This window comes from Staurois parvus, unplaced genomic scaffold, assembly GCF_062004578.1.
Source record: "Staurois parvus isolate SC_StPar_1 unplaced genomic scaffold, SC_StPar_1.0 ptg000221l, whole genome shotgun sequence".
In the NCBI taxonomy this organism is placed as follows: Eukaryota; Metazoa; Chordata; class Amphibia; order Anura; family Ranidae; genus Staurois; species Staurois parvus.
Genome location: NW_028318017.1, coordinates 3,014,229 through 3,035,045, shown reverse-complemented (window position 1 = coordinate 3,035,045; position 20,817 = coordinate 3,014,229). Strand labels below are relative to the sequence as shown.

General features: G+C 46.2%; 1 protein-coding gene across 1 annotated transcript in view; it reads right to left on the bottom strand.

The window, feature by feature from the left end:
- Positions 1 to 68: 68 nt before the first annotated feature.
- The window catches only part of LOC149460784 (uncharacterized), an 85,328-nt gene continuing 64,579 nt past the window's right edge, over positions 69 to 20,817 (bottom strand). Inside the window, exon 8 of the mRNA XM_089679244.1 lies at positions 69 to 6,529. Within this exon, the coding sequence (XP_089535370.1) occupies positions 5,823 to 6,529 (707 nt within the window). The 3' untranslated portion in view covers positions 69 to 5,822. The remainder of the gene's footprint in view (positions 6,530 to 20,817) is intronic.

The window sequence follows — 20,817 nt, the reverse complement described above, 5'->3', positions numbered from 1 at the left end:
AGCGGCCATCTTAGAACTTGGACAGTTAGTCCTGTGTACATGCTTTTCATACCATATACTCTGATGCATCGGTTTTAATCTTTATTGGAATAAATTAATTTACAATCCTACTACACTATGGGTATGTCCCTGTTTTAACTCCCTGGGGGAGTTTTTAATTTGCAGACACCCAGCCATCCTTAATCCAGAGAGGGGATCTCTCTTCCAGGGAGCAGCACCCATTTAACCCCTTGGGGGGTACTCTGGCTGATGCGGATCACCATTTAAGAACCTTGGGATCCCTTTGATGACCATCCATCCCTTAGAGGGAAGACATTCCCATTCCAGGCTTGCTTTGATGTCCTTTGGAGTTACTGATACAGGCGCAGTATATATGCGCTTCCGGTGAGTGCGCATTCTCTATATTACTATTGCACAGACACCGGTCTCCAGGAGGCAAGCACCTTAACCACTTGACCTCCAGAGGATTTACCCCCCTTAATGACCACGCCTCTTTTTGCTACTCAGCGCTGCACTAATTCAACTGATAATTGCACGGTCATGCAATGCTGCACCCAAACGAAATTTACGTCCTTTTTTTCACACAAATAGAGCTTCCTTTCGGTGGTATTTGATCACCTGTGCACTTTTTATTTTTCACGCTATAAACAAAAAAAGGCCAAAAATTTTGAAGAAAAACAATATTTTTTACTTTGAGCTATAAAACATATATAGTAAACTCAAAGTTGGTTATAAATTTAGGCCAAAATGTATTCTGCTCCATGTTTTTGGTAAAAAAATCCCAATAAGTGTATATTGATTGCTTTGTGTGGAAGTTATAGCGTCTACAAACTATGGTATAGATACTGCAATTTACACCATTTTTTTGCTATACAGCGCTGCGCTAGTTTAACGGACAATTGCGCGGTCATGCAATATTGTACATAAATGAAATTTACATCCTTTTTTTTCACACAAATTGAGCTTTCTTTCGGTGGTATTTGATCGCCTGTGCGGTTTTATTTTTTGCGCTATAAAAAAAAAGGCTGACAATTTTGAGGAAACAAAAAAATATTTTGGACTTTTTGCTATAAAACGTCCAGTAAAAAAAAAATTTAAAAATCAAATATAGTCATAAATTTCTGCCACAATGCATTCTGCAACATGTCTTTGCTAAAAAAAAACCCAATACGTGTAGATTAATTGGTTTATGTGAAAGTTATAGCGTTTACAAATGGCGGGAAAGATACTGGGATTTTTAGGTTTTTTTTTAATACTAATTATGTAGGCGATCAGCGAATTATGGCGGGACTGCGGCGGACATTCTGACACTGGGGGGGTGGACTGACTTGGGGTCACTGACATCCCCAATGACACCAATACAGTGATCAGTGCAAAAAAAAAAACACTGACACTGTACTAATGGCATGGGGGAGGGAGGGGTTAACTTTATTTTTCAGGGAAGGGTTATCTGTGTGAGGGGAGTGTTTTACTAGGGGGCGGGGGTGTGTGCTGGATGGGGACAGGCTGATCGGGAGAGAGAAACTCTTCTGTCCTGATCAGCTTGTCCTGGAGCTGTCAGGGAAGTAACAGAAAGCACAGCTACTGTAGCTGTGCTGTCTGTCACTGATTGCCGCCGATCGCAGGGAGATAGCCGGTAAGGACTGGCTGTGACCCGGCAACTGACATCCGTGGCTGTGATCGGCGGGACAGGTAGGGCGGCGCACCTCCTACCTGTTTACAAAACACACGTTTTAAAATGTGGTTTTGCCTGCCCGTGCCGCCCTGCCGACGTATTTATACATGGGCGGGGCAGCATGTGGTTAAAGAGCACTTTAATCATTTCTCTGAACTGTTGATGATCTGGAATTTTTGTAACATACTTGTTTTATTAGGTGTATTAATTTCTTTTAGCGCTGCACCTATTTTACATTGCTTTTATTAAGGATTTTTGGTTACCTTTGTGCATAGTGGCTTTTATTGAATTTTTAGAGCGCTCACATCTCCTTTATATTTATATGAAGAATTGCTAGCCCCCTGCTCGTAGCGGAGTGTAAGGTGTAAAACCTCTTTATATATACTCTGTCAACAAATGCGGGATGTTTAGCCGCTGCCAAATGGGCCACTTGTAGTAGAATAATCTTCTCCCTTAGTCGTCTATATTGGAGAAAGGCAGTTTTGCGCTTATTTGGAGAATTGAAACCTTGGACATTATGTGAGATGCAATGAATCACCATGGCTAAATGCAAGAAAAATAGTGTGACAACATTATCGTGTCAATCTGATCTGCATCAGAAGTCTCTGGTCTTACTATTGGAGTCCCCAGATCTGCAACACGTAAGGTGAAATCTGCTAGTATTTTATGGAATATCCACGCCACAAAGATGCGGCAAGGAGATAACAGTGCATATGACTACCCTCATGTACTGAAATAATAAAAAACAAAATCATAAAACAGGACCCAAAGAAAACACAACAAATCATGGATTAGGTAGACAAGCTGAAACATAATATCAAAGGGCCAACAGGGCCCAAACCCCGTCACCGTAAAATATGGAGAGCAGAGTTGCCACTCCACAACAGAACGGTGACCTCTCCGACCATGCCCAGCAACAGTGTGGGGTCGCGTATCAACAATTGCCACTGAAACAGCATGGGGGCCATAAATTATGAGTCTAATATCCCATTCAAAAATGTTAGCACGTCCAGATAATTAAGGGGTAAACCCAGGGGCGGACTGACAACTCATGGGGCCCCCGGGCAATAGGGGATCATGGGGCCCCTGTGTTCTTGCCCAAACTCAAAAAAGCCTATGAAAAAGGTACTAGGGGCATCTCATGGGACCCCCTACTGACCCTGGGCCCTCGGGAAGTGCCGAGTTTCCAAATGGTTAGTCCGCTCCTGGGTAAACCCAAAATTAATAGACACAGGTAAATATAATGCGTCAGCAGCCAGTCTCAATATCATATCAAAACAGAAAGTGGTAATCAAATGAGCAAATCCCATTCATCCCGGTTTTTGTCCGATTCTCCTCCTATCATGTCGTGGAGATGAAGTGTTCCAGATGGGAGATCCCCGATGGGTAGAAGGTGGACGTTGAGGTGTAGGAGCGTCTACCAGGCCCAACTTTGCCAGGATTTCTTGCCCCTAGGAGATACTTGTGTAAGTGCTGCTATTGTGTGGAACTATCATCTTAAAGAAAAATCTCCATTTGTAGCGAATTTGAGTCGAGGAAAGAGCAAACGTGATCTCCTACATTTTTCCAATGTGGCCGGAGAGACATCTGGAAAAATTTGTACAGTTGAGCCCTCAAAAGAAATCACAGGAGTATTGCGAGCCGCTCTAAGTATATCTTCTTTAATCAGAAAATCCTTCATACACAGAACAATGTCCCAAGGCGGTTTATCATTAGGAGGCTTAGGACACAGAACTCTATGTATATGGTCGCATGTAAAGTATCTAGCATCTTGGTCTGGGAGAAGGGATTTGAACAATTTAGTTGTAGCCCATAAAAGATCAGTCACCGTCGCCAGAACTCCACGAACACGTAGATTATTCCTGCGGTTACGGTTATCGAGATCTTCAACCTGCATCTGTGTAAAGTCCATTTGCAGTTGTCATGATCCTTGGAGAGCTCGCCATGAGCCTAGCTCGTGTTTTGTTTCTAAGTGGTCAGTTCTAGAACCTAGCGCAGCTATTTCCTGAGAAAGGACGTTTTATGGAGCTCCGACTGATATTTAGCGGCCAGTTTGGTGTGCATAGTCTCCAGCCATCCCAGCTCCAGTTGTACTGTCAGGCAGGGCACAGGGGCCATTACTGCCTAGGCCTCAGCAGATTATGGTCACCAGAATCTCGGAGGGGGTGTAGAGAGCCTGGATTCTCCTCCCCAGGTAGCAGTAATCCAAGGCAGGGCCCCAGGCCTAGTGAGGGTCGTGCCACTCCAGAGGGGGGCGTGCGGGCTTTGCTGGCTGGCATGTAGGCCCTAACAAGCCTCAGCCTCTAGACCCTGGAAGGGGGGGTCAGGTGGCAACTTAGGGCTCTCCCTGTGGGTCCGAGAGTCAGGGCAGCGGCACCCTAGTGAGCCCAAATCCCAGTCTGCGCCAAGGATCAGCCACCTCTACCCCAATTTATCAGACTATCGCCTACTCTGCTCACTTTTAGATTTTTGAAAACCTCTCTCTTCAGGGAAGCCTATCCTGCCCTCAGCTAATAATGGAATCTTCTACTCTTCCAACCAGTCCATCTCCCACAGTTACTACCTTTTGTACCACTACCCCCTCCTTCCTAGATTGTAAGCTCCCAGGATCAGGGCCCTCTTAACCCTCTTGTATTGAACTGTAATGTGTCCCATTATATTGTAAAGCGCTGAGCAAACTTTTGGCACTATATAAATCCTGTATAATAAAATATTAAGTGTTTGATCCCCTGCTGATTTTAAATGTTTGCCTACTCACAAAGAAATGATCAAACTCCAAACTCTCCACCATGGCAAAGATGTAGAGATTGTAGATCTACACAAGGCTGGACTCGGCTACCAAACTATGGCCAAGCAGCTTGGTGAGAAGGTGACAACAGTTGGTGCAATCATTCACAAATGGAAGAAACACAAAACAAGTGTCAGTCTCCCTAGGTCTGGTGCACCATGCAAGATCTCACCTCGTGGAGTGTCAATGATCATGAGAACAGCGAGGAATCATCCCAGAACTACACGTGAGGATCTTGTCAATGATCTCCAGGCAGCTGGGACCACATTCACCAAGAAAACAATTGGTAACACACTACGCCGACAAGGACTGAAATCCTGCAGTGCCCACAAGGTCCCTCTGCTCAAGAAAGCACATGTCCAGGCCAGTCTGAAGTCTGCCACTGAACATCTGAATGATGCAGAGGAGGACTGGTGGAAAGTGTTGTGGTCAGATGAGACCAAAATCCAGCTCTTTGCCATCAACTCAACTCGCTGTGTTTGGAGGAGGAGGAATGCTGCCTATGACCCCAAGAACACCATCCCAAATGTGAAACATGGTGGTGGAAACATTCTGCTTTGGGGGTGTTTTTCTGCTAAGGGGACAGGACAACTGCACCGCATCAAAGGGACGATGGACGGGGCAATGTACCGTCAAATCTTGGGTGAGAACCTTCTTCCCTCAGCCAGGGCATTGAAAATGGGTCGTGGATGGGTGTTCCAGCATGACAATGACCCAAAACACATGGCCAAGGCAACAAAGGAGTGGTTCAAGAAGAAGCACATTAAGGTCCTGGAGTGGCCTAGCCAGTCTCCAGACCTTAATCCGATTGAAAATCTGTGGAGGGAGCTGAAAGTTCTAGTTGCCAAACGTCAGCCACCAAACCTTAATGACTTGGAGAGGATCTGCCAAGAGGAGTGGGCCAAAATCCCTCCTGAGATGTGTGCAAACCTGGGGGCCAACTACAGGAAACATCTGACCTCTGTGATTGCCAACAAGGGATTGGCCACCAAGTACTAAGTCATGTTTTGTGAAGGGATCAAATACTTATTTCCCTCATGAACATGCAAATCAGTCATCATTTGTTAGACGCATTTCTGCTGAATTTGTTGTTGCTATTCTGTCTCTCAGTGTTACAATACACCGAACATTCGATTTTTAGACCGATCATTTCTTTGTGAGGGGCATAAATTCAAAATCAGCAGGGGAGCAAATACGCATTTCCTTCACTGTATCTGAGGTGTATATCAGGGTGTGCTTCTTCCCCACATGAGAACTGGGATGTCCAGCAACATTCATCTAGAAGACATTTCCCGCACTCAAGGCTCTAATACACCTCGAGGGTTGTGTGGGACCCCCGATGTACAGGAAGACAGGACTTCAGTGAGGAACAGATCCCTCACTCAGGACAGGAATACGGCTTCTCTCCGTGTGACATCTCTGGTGTCTGTAAAGATTGGACTTCTGTGAAAAACATTTCCCGCACTCAGCACAGGAATGTGGCTTCTCCCCTGTGTGAGATCCCTGATGTATATTAAGATGGGATTTCTGTGAAAAACATTTCCCACACTCAGAACAGGAAAATGGCTTCTCCCCCGTGTGAGATCCCAGATGTTTGTGAAGATTAGACTTCTGTGAAAAACATTTCCCACACTCAGGACAGAAAAGTGGTTTCTCCCCCGTATGAGATCTCTGATGTCTGGAAAGATTGGACTTCTGTGAAAAACATTTCCCGCACTCAGTACACGAATACGGCTTATCCCCTGTGTGAGATCTCTGATGTGTGTAAAGAATGGACTTCTCTGAAAAACATTTCCCGCACTCAAGACAGGAATACGGCTTCTCCCCTGTGTGAGATTTCTGATGTTTGTAAAGATTGGACTTTGCTGAAAAACATTTCCCACACTCAGGACAGGAATACGGCTTCTCTCCTGTGTGAGATTTCTGATGTTTGTAAAAATTGGACATCACTGAAAAACATTTCCCGCATTCAGGACAAGAATATGGCTTTTCACTGGTGTGAGATCTCTGATGCATAACAAGTCCTGATTTGTATACAAAACATTTCCCACACTCAGAACAGGAATGTGACTTCTCCCTCGTGTGAGAGCTCTGATGTTTGTATAGATTCAACTTCTGTAAAAAGCATTCCCCACACTCGGGGCAGGAATACGGCTTCTCCCCTGTGTGAGATCTTTGATGTCTGTAAAGCTTGGAATTTAGTGAAAAACATTTCCCACACTCATGACAGGAATATGGCTTTTCCCCTGTGTGAGCTCTCTGATGCATATAAAGATTGCACTTATGTGAAAAACATTTTCCGCACTCAGAACAGCAAAACGGCTTTTCCCCCGTGTGAGATCTTATATGCGCATTAAGTTTGGATTTAAAACAGAAACTTTTCCCGCACTCAGTACAAGAGAAGTTCTTCTCTGTTGGAAGGCCGGCCCGGTCCCGCACAGTCTGAGGTTCCTCAGGATACGAGGAATCCGATGGTCCATCTACACTGGGTGGTGCCGGATGGACATTGGAGGGAGCCGGGTTTTCTCCTGGACTATACTGTGTGATGTCCTCATCTTCTACTTTCCAGTCTGGAGACAAAGTGAGACAATCCTCGGAGGTTTTCCTCATCTCCCGGCCATGGACTAAAATACAAAGACAAAGAGGATTACTAGACAGGAGCTGATTGGTTCCCCCAAACCAGGACTCCGCCCACATCAGGCAGCTTGGTCTCTGAGGAGCTTACAATTCCACCCTCAAGGGAACTAGGAAATGGCTCCTCTGGTCTCCTACCAGGTCATTTCTTTATTCATGGACCTTAGTCAGAGAGTGAGGAAACAACCAGAACTGTCTTTTATAGGAGGGACAGTGATGAGGGGATTATAGGACGAGGGTCCCCACCCCCTCTATCACTCATCACCATCTTCCCAACACAAGAAGTTCTGCACTTCCTTATTTAGTCCATGATTTAGTCATGTATATATAGCAGTGGGGGAGGGGGGAGAGCAGAACTCAGGACTATGGAATGTACAACATAGAGTATATAGTGCAGGGGTCAGGAGTATGTAATGTACAACATAGAGTATATAGTGCAGGGGTCAGGAGTATGTAATGTACAACATAGAGTATATAGTGCAGGGGTCAGGAGTATGTAATGTACAATATAAATTATATAGCGTAATGGTCAGGACTCAAGATATTGGTATTCAGTAATCAGTGGCAGTTTAAATGTTTACTGTAGACAAGTTGCAGAGATCCCACACCGCTGCCTCCCATCTCCTGAGACTGCACTCAGTGACTTGTGTCTGAGACTATACAGACATATCCCTCCACCCGGCACAGCCAGCAAATAACAGGACAAGTAACCCTGGGAGAATTGTTCTGTCAGAGATCAGGATTGGGGAGGGAGACCCTAGACACATGCTTAGTTTGAGTATCGCTTATCAACAAAAAAATCAACATTTTTCTGCCAGCTGAACCCCAGAATGTCCATAAATCCAGCCTAGATACATAAATTGTGTCTGCAGCACAGAGAAGGAAGATTATCCGAGAGAAATCCAGGAATACAGGACGGGGAACACAGCTCAGGAAAGTGACCAGGGGATTACAGGCTGATATCACCCAGTCCCCGCCCTACTCTGGACCAATCAGTGAGCAGTATGGCTGGAGGAATGGATTTAGTGTTCATGACCCACCTGTGCTGATCTCTGTAGGAGTGTCCTCCTCTATAAATGTCCCCGTTATTCCATCCTCCTCCATAGACTGCTGATCATCCCTCACATACTCCTCTTCTTCTTCTGATTTCACCTCAACTTTAGGATCTCTCAGGTTTCCACTCTGAATATTTAATAAAAATGACATCAATGGTAACAATGCAGATAATGTACAGATCCTAATGATACTATCAGTGATTGTTCCTCATCTACCTGATGATGGTGAGGGATGGTGTGACCTTCCTGTGTGGAATCCTGGGAATACAGAGGACGGGGACATCTCTCTGGTGGGTTCCTGGTATTAGGTGGCTCCATCATATCCTTGTGTCCTTCTGAAAACTCCTCCATCACTCCATACTCCTCATCCTCCTCTTTATACTCTTCTTTAACATCAATATTATCATCCCCGAGGATTCCACTCTGAAAGATATAATAAAACATTCATTGTAACAAACATGCTGTGTATAAATCACAACTACCAATAATTGTCATCATCTACCTGATGATGGTGAGGGATGGTGTGACCTTCCTGTGTGGAATCCCGGGAATACAGAGGATGGGGACATCTCTCTGGTGGGTTCCTGTAGCTGGATGACTCCACCATGGTGTCCTTGTACAGATCTGTGTGTCCTTTAGGAAACTCCGACTCCTCCATCCCCCCATCCTCATCCTCCTCCTCTTTTATCTCTTCTTTAACCTCAACTTTAGGATCTCTCAGGTTTCCACTCTGAATATATAATAAAAATGCCATCAATGGTAACAATGCAGATAATGTACAGATCCTAATGATACTATCAGTGATTGTTCCTCATCTACCTGATGATGGTGAGGGATGGTGTGACCTTCCTGTGTGGAATCCCGGGAATACAGAGGACGGGGACATCTCTCTGGTGGGTTCCCATGACTGGATCCATCTGTAGGAAACACACACACTGACTGAATCCATTGTTTCTATGTGTTTATCAGATGATGGGGGATCTAGGTGGATCCTCCGTACTGCTCTCTCCTTTACAATAAAGTCTCCTCTTACCCGGTGATGTGAGGGGCGGCTGATTGTCCATCATGACGTCCTTGTAGAGATCCTTGTGTCCTTCTAAATACTCCCACTCCTCCATGGAGAAATAGACAGTGACACCCTGACACCTTATAGGAACCTGACACACACAATGATACAGTCACCATCCAGACACATCCCTTGTCTGTTACTGGAGAATGTCCCAGAATTCCCGGCACCGCTCACCTCTCCTGTCAGCAGCTCAGTGATCTCTCTGGTGACTTCTAGAATCTTCTTCTTCTTTCTCTCTTCTATCAGGGAGGGAGGTGGAGGCAATGTGATGTCATATGATCTCCAGACTTCACAGGAGGAAAACTCTACATCTGAACACAAATAGTCACATCAAATGATATTCCCAGAATCCTCCTCACCTCTCCATTCAGGTCTCCATTTTATTAAAGCCCCACTTCAGGCTGAGGTATAATTTCCCCCCACAGGACCCCCACACTATGCAGGGAAAAAGGAATTCTGTTGTCATTACACACAACGCAGGATCTACAGTTCTGTTTTGCTTATGAGGATGCCAAGGGTTCCCCACATCCCTACTGAATATAAACAGAAGGATCCAGATTGAGGGACATTTGGGGAGGAGCTGTGAGGTCGGTGTGATGTCATAGGATTCTCTGACTCTGGATTGAGGGACATTGGGAGGAGGAGCTGTGAGGTCAGTGTGATGTCATAGGATTCTCTGACTCTGGATGGAGGGACATTGGGAGGAGGAGCTGTGAGGTCCATGTGATGTCATAAGATTCTCCAATCCCCCACCACTTTTTAAAGTGGTATAATCCAATGGTATAGACTACCAAGGTGAGAAGGTGACCCATCTCCACAATGAGGAGAATGTTCCGGCCCCGGAAGTGGGGGAATGTTGTGCCCCTGAAGGGGTTAATCTGGGTTCCCACACTATATATGTGTGTATCATCATCTGCTGGAGATAAAAGACGTCACAGTGACTATGGAGGAAGAGGACGGACGTGACTATGGAGGGAGAGGACGGACGTGACTATGGAGGGAGAGGACGGACGTGACTATGGAGGAAGAGGACAGACATGACTATGGAGGAAGAGGACGGACGTGACTATGGGGGAAGAGGACGGACATGACTATGGAGGAAGAGGATGGACATGACTATGGAGGAAGAGGACGGACATAACTATGGAGGAAGAGGACAGACGTGACTATGGGGGAAGAGGACGGACGTGACTATGGGGGAAGAGAATGGACGTGACTATGGAGGGAGAGGACGGACGTGACTATGGAGGAAGAGGACAGACATGACTATGGAGGAAGAGGACGGACATGATGGGGGGTTACTGGGTGTAAATAGGAAATAACATCTTATTACCTCCTCTGCTGCCACTTCCACCATCTTCTCTCTACTTCCTCCCACCTCACCTCTCACCCAGAACTTCCTGTGTGTATGTTACATCACTTCCTGTCTGTCTTCCATAGAGACTTTCTGTGTGGGCGGAGGTGAGATTACTACCTAGTTGAGCTCAGAGGAACTGCAGCCCCGAGAAGCGTCTGGTAGTGTGACCCCGGCCTTGTGCTGGGTGTGTATGGACTGTAGATCCTTATAGAGGGGTCACCTCCACTCCCACCAAGGGGGACAGAAATATATGACTGCCTAGTCCAGCCTTTCTCAGTCAGGGGTCCTCCAAAGGTTTCTCGGGGCTCCTTCAGCAATGAGCAGTTCCTGTGTGAATCTGTCAGATTACAAGTCCCCATTACCTGGGTAAGGGGGTGTCAATCATCGCACGTCGCTGACATTTATAAATCTAGAGCAGAGTATGAAATGTTCTGCAGATGACATTTCCCTCCCGGATTCCTTCCCCCAGACCCCACAGTACATAGCGCCCCCTCCTGTATTGTGGGGGGACTCTGGAAATTAAGTTTTATCGGCAGCTGAATGTGTGTCATTATCGGTCACTCTGCTGTCACCCCATCCGGTGTTCTCCCAGGTTTGTGTTAGTAGAAGAACATCATGTGACCGTGTATTCCTGGAACTCTTCACACTCAGCCGATGCGGGGCCGCTGCATTTTTCAAAGTCCTGCTTGTTGCATTTTTAGTGCAGGTTTGGTGTGGTAAAACAAAACACCCAAAACACACCTCCCATTGAAATAAATGGAAAACATGGCAAAAACTCATCAAAAATGCACCTGCCTTGTGTTTTTTTTTTGCAGTTTTTGAGTCACATGTCCTTTAAAAAATGCAAATGCAGGAAAAATACAGCAAAAAGGCATATGTGTGTCCCGCAGATCAGTGTGGGAGGAGCCTTAACGTCACTTTTGTTGCAGCACATTCTACAGTGAGAATGGAAACAATTCAAAAACCCCTCCCCCACCTCAACAAAATGCATGCCAGACTCCTATAGAATGAAAAAAAAAAAAAACACAGCTCTGGCAGTGAAAGGGTTAATGTGGGCTAGATGGGACCAGTCTCCTGTGGTCACACTCTAAACATTAGAGCTCCCCCTAGCTGCAGCCTGGTAATAACACTGCTAAGAGGTCTATTCGTTTACTGCTACATACTTCCCATCTTTAAATCTGAATTCCATCTTAATATGAGCAGAAAATTAATGAAATAGTAAATCTAATCATAATCTCGCCTCCACAGAGCCCTGCCCTCCCAAGTCCGGCCCCCACAGAGCCCTGCCCTCCCAAGTCCGGCCCCCACAGAGTCATGCCCTCCCAAGTTCTGCCCCAACAGTGCCCTGCCTTCCCAAGTCCTGCCCCCACAGAGTCATGCCCTCCTAAGTTCTGCCCCAACCAGGGTGGATTTGATTTAAATCAAACTGATTTAAATCACAATTTAAATCACTAGTCAGTAAGGCTTGATGTAAATCCTAGTTTTCTACATAAAGACTAATTCTTGCTGATATAACTTTAATATACAAGTAGATGAAGATTTTTAGAATAACAACTTTTCATATTAGTTTTTTTATCCCCAGTTTAATAGGTTAATCATTCATATTTGGACAACTTTTCTGTTGTACTTAGGAAGGAGAAAAATAATCATTACCTTAATAATAACAATTTAAATAGATTTATTCATCTGAAACAATAACATTCCAGCAGATGTGATTTGCTTAAACATCCATGTTTGGTAACTAATTTGTCTAAACAAAATATATATATTTTAAGAAACTTAGACTGTCGGCCCCTCCCTCCTCACACTGTTGGCCCCTCCCTCCTCACACTGTTGGCCCCTCCCTCATCGCACTGTCAGCCCCTCCCTCCTCGCACTGTCAGCCCCTCCCTCCTCACACTGTCAGCCCCTTCCTCCTCACACGTAGCTTCACTTTCTTCTTGTGCAGATCTATTCCACTCCAAACAATCAGAAAAATATTGTTTCTATTCTATTCACTGAACTTCTTGAAACTTAGCACTGAAGGGGTTGATTCTGTATTCATAGGTTTGTAGAAGTTAGGATGAAGGTCTTTTTCTTAACTCTGTTCATGTTATAACATTTTTGCTGTGAAGAAGAGGCATGTGATCTCCGCTGAGTCAAATTCAGTTTTGAGAACTGCAAAAGTAAACCAATCATCTGTGATAATATCTTGTAGGCAGAGAAACTGCCCAATAATCTTACAAAGACCTCTGGAAGAGCATGACATTGTGAATGGATTCATGGAATTTATTTACCAAAAAAATTAAACATATACAGCCTTATTCTACATAATTACAAAACGAATCTTTATTTCATGATGGAATAACCTTTGGATGGGAATATATTTTTCTCAAAAAGCATTTTATTTACAAAAATCCGATTTAAATAAAAAAAATCCGATTTAAATCAAAACAATCCGATTTTTTTGATTTTTATTTTTAAAAATCATTGATTTTTATCCACCCTAGCCCCAACAGTGTCCTGCATTCCCAAGTCATGCCCCCACAGAGCCCTATCCTTCCAAGTCCGGCCCCCACATTGCCCTACCCTCCCAAGTCCTGCCCTCACAGAGCCCTGCCTGTTCCTATGGAGCAGTGGTTCTCAACCTTTCTAATGCCGCGACCCCTTAATACAGTTCCTCATGTTGTGGTGACCCCCAACCATAAAATTATTTTCGTTGCTACTTCATAACTGTAATTTTGCAGTGGGAGGAGTAGTGCCATGTCATTGGTGTCAGTGGAAGGAGTAGTGTCCCATCACTAATGTCAGTGGGATGAATAGTGCCCCATCGTTGGTATCAGTGGGAGGAATAGTGCCCCATCACTGGTGTCAGTGGGAGGAATAGTGCCCCATCATTGGTATCAGTGGGAGGAATAGTGTCCCATCATTGGTATCAGTGGGAGGAATAGTGCCCCATCGTTGGTGTCAGTGGGAGGAATAGTGCCCCATCGTTGGTATCAGTGGGAGAAATAGTGCCCCATCGTTGGTATCAGTGGGAGGAATAGTGCCCCATCGTTGGTGTCAGTGGGAGGAATAGTGCCCCATTATTGGTGTCAGTGGGAGGAATAGTGCCCCATCATTGGTGTCAGTGGGAGGAATAGTGCCCCATCATTGCTGTCAGTGGGAGGAATAGTGCCCCATCATTGGTGTCAGTGGGGGGAGTAGTGCCCCATCATTGGTGTCAGTGGGGGGAGTAGTGCTCCATCACTGGTGTCAGTGGGGGGAGTAGTGCCCCATCACTGGTGTCAGTGGGAGGAGTAGTGCCCCATCATTGGTGTCGGTGGGAGGAGTAGTGCCCCATCATTGGTGTCGGTGGGAGGAGTAGTGCCCCATCATTGGTGTCAGTGGGGGGAGTAGTGCCCCATCATTGGTGTCAGTGGGGGGAGTAGTGCCCCATCATTGGTGTCAGTGGGAGGAATAGTGCTCCATCACTGGTGTCAGTGGGGGGAGTAGTGCCCCATCACTGGTGTCAGTGGGGGGAGTAGTGCCCCATCACTGGTGTCAGTGGGAGGAATAGTGCCACATCATTGGTGTCAGTGGGAGGAATAGTGCCACATCATTGGTGTCAGTGGGAGGAATAGTGCCCCATCATTGGTGTCAGTGGGAGGAATAGTGCCCCATCATTGGTGTCAGTGGGAGGAATAGTGTCCCATCATTGGTGTCAGTGGGAGGAATAGTGCCCCATCATTGATGTCAGTGTGGTGGAGGGGAGAATAGTGCCCCATCATTGGGGTCGGGGGGGGGGGGAAATAGTGTCCCATCGTTGGTGTCAGTGGGGGGAGGAATAGTGCCCCATCATTGGTGTCAGTGGGAGGAATAGTGCCCCATCATTGATGTCAGTGTGGTGGAGGGGAGAATAGTGCCCCATCATTGGGGTCAGGGGGGGGGGAAATAGTGTCCCATCGTTGGTGTCAGTGGGGGGGAAAATAGTGTCCCATCGTTGGTGTCAGTGGGGGGAGGAATAGTGCCCCATCGTTGGTGTCAGTGGGGGGAGGAATAGTGCCCCATCGTTGGTGTCAGTGGGGGGGAGGAATAGTGTCCCATCGTTGGTATTAGTGACAGCCTGGGCTCGCTCTCTCACTTACCTGTCAGCTGTCTTCTTTCTCTGGCCGCTCTCCTCTTCACTCGCTCCGGCAGCTCCCTCGATCTTCTTTGATGTACGCGCGCTGCCGCTCGGCTCCTCCTCTCCAAGCTCCACCTCCTCGCCGGTGATTGGCCGCCTGTGTGCCTCTCCTGAGCTACAGTTCCGGTGGCCAATCAGCGGCGAGGAGGCGGAGCTGCTGAGCAATCCCGGAGGTGTGGCCAGGTGACAGGAGCAGCGTATCATCCCGCCCACACATCCCTGGAGAGAGGAGCGGTGTCTCGGTTCCTAAGACCATCGGAAATATGTGTTTTCCGATGGTCTTAGGCGACCCCTGGGAAATGGTCGTGCGACCCCCAGGTTGAGAACCGCTGCTATGGAGGATCCCACCTTGAAAAGCCCTCCCTGAGCCCTCCTGTGTCATGCTCCTCGGCACACTGCAGATCGGTGTCACACTCTTTATTAATGAATTCCTTACTTTAGCCTCGTGCTTTCCTCTGAAAAGAGTGATCTGTGTTCAGATCATTCCTCAGAGATCATTGGGCAGGGTGGGTCGGAGTTGTATCACCTTCTCACCACCAACTTTAACCCCTTGAACCCCATACTAGTGTGCTACAACCACATACATTGCATGCACTTGTTGGGCAGTCACAGAACAGCCTCATTCACTTCAATAAGTCACATTTAGCAGGAGCTACACCCACCAAAAGTGACACCCCCGTGGATAATTCCGGCTGTGACTGCAAAGATAACCATCACTCTTGTGTACACACTTCCCACTGTCTCTGCAGATAAAGGGGACAGTAAAAGTGCAGCTCAACTGTCTAACATCAATATAAAGGGAAACTCTGCTTCAAAACTAAATAAAAGGGTTCCCTGTTTTAACTCCCTAGGGGAGTTTTTAATTTGCAGACACCCAGCCATCCTTAATCCAGAGAGGGGATCTCTCATCCAGGGAGCAGCACCCATTTAACCTCTTGGGGGGTACTCTGGCTGATGCGGATCACCATTTAAGAACCTTGGGATCCCTTTGATGACCATCCATCCGTTAGAGGGAAGACATTCCCATTCCAGGCTTGCTTTGATGTCCTTTGGAGTTACTGATACAGGCGATTATATATGCGCGTCTGGTGAGTGCGCATTCTCTATATTACTATTGCACAGACACCGGTCTCCAGGAAGCAAGCACCTTAAAGAGCACTTTAATCATTTCTCTGAACTGTTGATGATCTGGAATTTTTGTAACATACTTGTTTTATTAGGCTTATTCATTTCTTTTAGAGCTGCACCTATTTTACATTGCTTTCATTAAGGGTTTTTGGTTACCTTTGTGCATAGTGGCTTTTATTGAATTTTTAGAGAGCTCACATCTCCTTTATATTTATATGAAGAAAAATTGCTAGCCCCCTGCTCGTAGCAGAGTGTAAGGTGTAAAACCCCTGTTTATATGATCTGTGAACAAATGTGGGATGTTTAGCCGCTGCCAAATGGGCCTCTTGTAGTAGAATAATCTTCTCCCTTAGTCGTCTATATTGGAGAAAGGCAGTTTTGCGCTTATTTGGAGAATTGAAACCTTGGACATCATGTGAGATGCAATGAATCACCATGGCTAAATGCAAGAAAAATAGTGTCTGACAACATTATCGTGTCAATCTCATCTGCATCAGAAGTCTTTGGTCTTACTATTGGAGTCCCCAGATCTGCAACTCGTAAGGTGAAATCTGCTAGTATTTTATGGAATATCCACGCCACAAAGATGTAGCAAGAAGATCCATAACACTGCATATGACTACCCTCATGTACTGAAATATTAAAAAAAAACAAAATCATAAAACAGGGCCCAAAGAGCCCCTAAAACTAAAGAAAACACAACAAACCATGGATTAGGTAGACAAGCTGAAACATAATATCAAAGGGCCAACAGGGCCCAAACCCCGTCACCGTAAAATATGGAGAGCAGAGTTGCCACTCCACAACAGAACGGTGACCTCTCCGACCATGCCCAGCAACAATGTGGGGTCGCGTATCAACAATTGCCACTGAAACAGCATGGGGGCCATAAATTATGGGTCTAATATCCCATGCAAAAATGTTAGCACGTCCAGATAATTAGGGGGTAAACCCAGGGGCGGACTGACAACTCATGGGGCCCCTGTGTCCTTGCCCAAACTCAAAAAAGCCTATGAAAAAGGTACCAGAGGCATCTCATGGGACCCCCTACTGACCCTGGGCCCTCGGGAAGTGCCGACTTTCCAAATGGTTAGTCAGCCCCTGGGTAAACCCAAAATTAATAGACACAGGTAAATATAATGCGTCAGAAGCCAGTCTCAATATCATATCAAAATAGAAAGTGGTCATCAAATGAGCAAATCCCATTCATCCCGGTTTTTGTCCGATTCTCCTCCTATCACGTCGTGGAGATGAAGTGTTCCAGATGGGAGATCACCGATGGGTAGAAGGTGGATGTTGAGGTGTAGGAGCGTCTGCCAGGCCCAACTTTGCCAGGATTTCTTGCCCCTAGGAGATACTTGTGTAAGTGCTGCTATTGTGTGGAACTATCATCTTAAAGAGAAAACTCCATTTGTAGCGAATTTGAGCCGAGGAAAGAGCAGACGTGATCTCCTACATTTTTCCAATGTGGCCGGAGAGACATCGGGAAAAATTTGTACAGTTGAGCCCTCAAAAGAAATCACAGGAGTATTGCGAGCCGCTCTAAGAATATCTTCTTTAACCTCCTCGGCGTTCTGATTCTTTCCGATTTTTTGTGCTGAAAGCGGTACCATTTTTTTGCATGGAAATATGTAGTTTTTTATTGTACGCTGTAATTTTTAGGAATAACTCACTGAAATCTGTCCGAAAAAGAGTCTATTAAACATTCCGGATCTGATAAAACTTGAAACACGAAATCATAAATTATAATTTCATAAATAATCATAAAAAATAATAATATAATAATAATAAATTTAATTCAATAATATAATCAAACCAAAAACACTGAAATTTGAAATACAGAGGCAAATTCGCACATCGCTGAGCAAAGTCGCAAAATCGTTTTCAGTGTCTGATGACGAATTTCACCCACGAATCATTATCACTCAATTCTGCAAGTGGTTCTGATTTACTATCGCTGTTCTCTAGCCGGTCTAAAACCGCTTTTGACGTAAAGGGACGCTTTTTGGCCGCCATGGACTTTTCTAATTTTCCACGCAGAAAGAACAGTCAAAATGCAGGCAGGGCACAGGACAAAGCAGTGGGGATAAAATGTATGTGAAATGCATTGAAACAGCAATGACAGCAAAAATGTCATTTTTTAAAAATTTCAAATTTCCCGCCGGTTCCGGCGCCCGTATGTCCCGACGTCACAGGGACCGGAACACGGAAGCCAGATGCCGGCATCGGCCGGAGGAGATGGCCGGGGACGCTGCAGGGGACCCATTGTGGGAGCGAAGGACAAGGTAAGTGCTGCAGGGACCCCCTGAGCAACGCCGCATGGTAAGCCCGAGTGTAGCTCGGGGTTACCGCTTTTGGTATTGAAATTTTACCCCGAGCTACACTCGGGAATACCGCCAAGGAGGTTAATCAGAAAATCCTTCATACAAAGAACAATGTCCCAAGCCGGTTTATCATTAGGAGGCTTAGGACACAGAGCTCTATGTATATGGTCGCACGGAAAGTATCTAGCATCTTGGTCTGGGAGAAGGGATTTGAACAATTTAGTTGTAGCCCGTAAAAGATCAGTCACCGTCTCCAGAACACGTAGATTATTCCTGCAGTTACGGTTATCGAGATCTTCAACCTGCGCCTGCATCTGTGCAAAGTCCGTTTGCAGATGTCATGATCCTTGGAGAGTTTGCCATGAGCCTAGCTCGTGTTTTGTTTCTAAGTGGTCAGTTCTAAAACCTAGTGCAGCTATCTCCTGAGAAAGGACGTTTGTACTTTTATGGAGCTCCGACTGATATTTAGCGGCCAGTTTGGTGTACATAGTCTCCAGACATCCCAGCTCCAGTTGTACTGTCAGGCAGGGCACAGGGGCCATTACTGGCTAGGCCTCAGCAGATTTTGGTCACCAGAATCTCAGAGGGGGTGTAGAGTCTGGATTCTCCCCCCCAGGTAGCAGTAATCCAAGGCAGGGCCCCGGGCCTAGTGAGGGCCGTGCCACTCCAGAGGGGGGCGCACAGGCTTTGTTGGCATGTAGGCCCTAACAAGCCTCAGCCTCTGGTGCCTGGAAGGGGGGGTCAGGTGGCAACTTAGGGCTCTCCCCGTGGGTCCGAGAGTCAGGGCAGCGGCACCCTGGTGAGCCCAAATCCTAGTCCGCACCAAAGATCAGCCACCTCTACCCCAATTTATCAGACTATCGCCTACTCTGCTCACTTTTAGGAGATCTTTGAAAACCTCTCTCTTCAGGGAAGCCTATCCTGCCCTCAGCTAATACTGGAATCTTCTCCTCTTCCTACCAGTCCATCCCCCACAGTTAATACCTTTTGTACCACTAGCCCCTCCCTCCTAGATTGTAAGCTGCCAGGATCAGGGCCCTCCTATTCCTCTTGTATTGAACTGTAATGTGTCCCATTATATTGTAAAGTGTTGAGCAAACGTTTGGCACTATATAAATCCTGTATAATAAAATAATATGTATTTGATCCTCTGCTGATTTTAAATATTTGCCTACTCACAAAGAAATGATCAAACTCCAAACTCTCCACCATGGCAAAGATGTAGAGATTGTAGACCTACACAAGGCTGGACCGGGCTACCAAACTATGGCCAAGCAGCTTGGTGAGAAGGTGACAACAGTTGGTGCAATCATTCACAAATGGAAGAAACACAAAACAAGTGTCTGTCTCCCTAGGTCTGGTGCACCATGCAAGATCTCACCTCGTGGAGTGTCAATGATCATGAGAACAGTGAGGAATCATCCCAGAGCTACACGTGAGGATCTTGTCAATGATCTCCAGGCAGCTGGGACCACAGTCACCAAGAAAACAATTGGTAACACACTACGCCGACAAGGATTGAAATCCTGCAGTGCCCACAAGGTCCCTCTGCTCCAGAAAGCACATGTCCAGGCCCGTCTGAAGTTTGCCACTGAACATCTGAATGATGCAGAGGAGGACTGGTGGAAAGTGTTGTGGTCAGATGAGACCAAAATCCAGCTCTTTGGCATCAACTCAACTCGCCGTGTTTGGAGGAGGAGGATTGCTGCCTATGACCCCAGAACACCATCCCAACTGTGAAACATGGTGGTGGAAACATTCTGCTTTGGGGGTGTTTTTCTGCTAAGGGGACAGGACAACTGCACCGCATCAAAGGAACGATGGACGGGGCAATGTACCATCAAATCTTGGGTGAGAACCTTCTTCCCTCAGCCAGGGCATTGAAAATGGGTCGTGGATGGGTGTTCCAGCATGACAAAGACCCAAAACACATGGCCAAGGCAACAAAGGAGTGGCTCAAGAAGAAGCACATTAAGGTCCTGGAGTGGCCTAGCCAGTCTCCAGACCTTAATCCCATTGAAAATCTGTGGGGGGAGCTGAAAGTTCGAGTTGCCAAACATCAGCCACCAAACCTTAATGACTTGGAGAGGATCTGCCAAGAGGAGTGGGCCAAAATCCCTCCTGAGATGTGTGCAAACCTGGGGGCCAACTACAGGAAACATCTGACCTCTGTGATTGCCAACAAGGGATTTGCCACCAAGTACTAAGTCATGTTCTGTGAAGGGATCAAATACTTATTTCCCTCATGAACATGCAGATCAGTCATCATTTGTTAGACGCATTTCTGCTGAATTTGTTGTTGCTATTCTGTCTCTCAGTGTTACAATACACCGAACATTCGATTTTTAGACCGATCATTTTTTTGTGAGTGGGCAAACATTCAACTTTAGCAGGGGATCAAATATGATTTCCTTCACTGTATCTGAGGTGTATATCAGGGAGTGCTTCTTCCCCACAGGAGAGCTGGGATGTCCAGCAAAATTCATCTAGAAGACATTTCCCGCACTCAAGGCACTAATACACCTCCAGGGTTGTGTGGGTCCCCTGATGTACAGGAAGACAGAACTTCAGTGAGGAACAAATCCCTCACTCAGAACAGGAATACGGCTTCTCCCCCGTGTGACATCTCTGATGTCTGTAAAG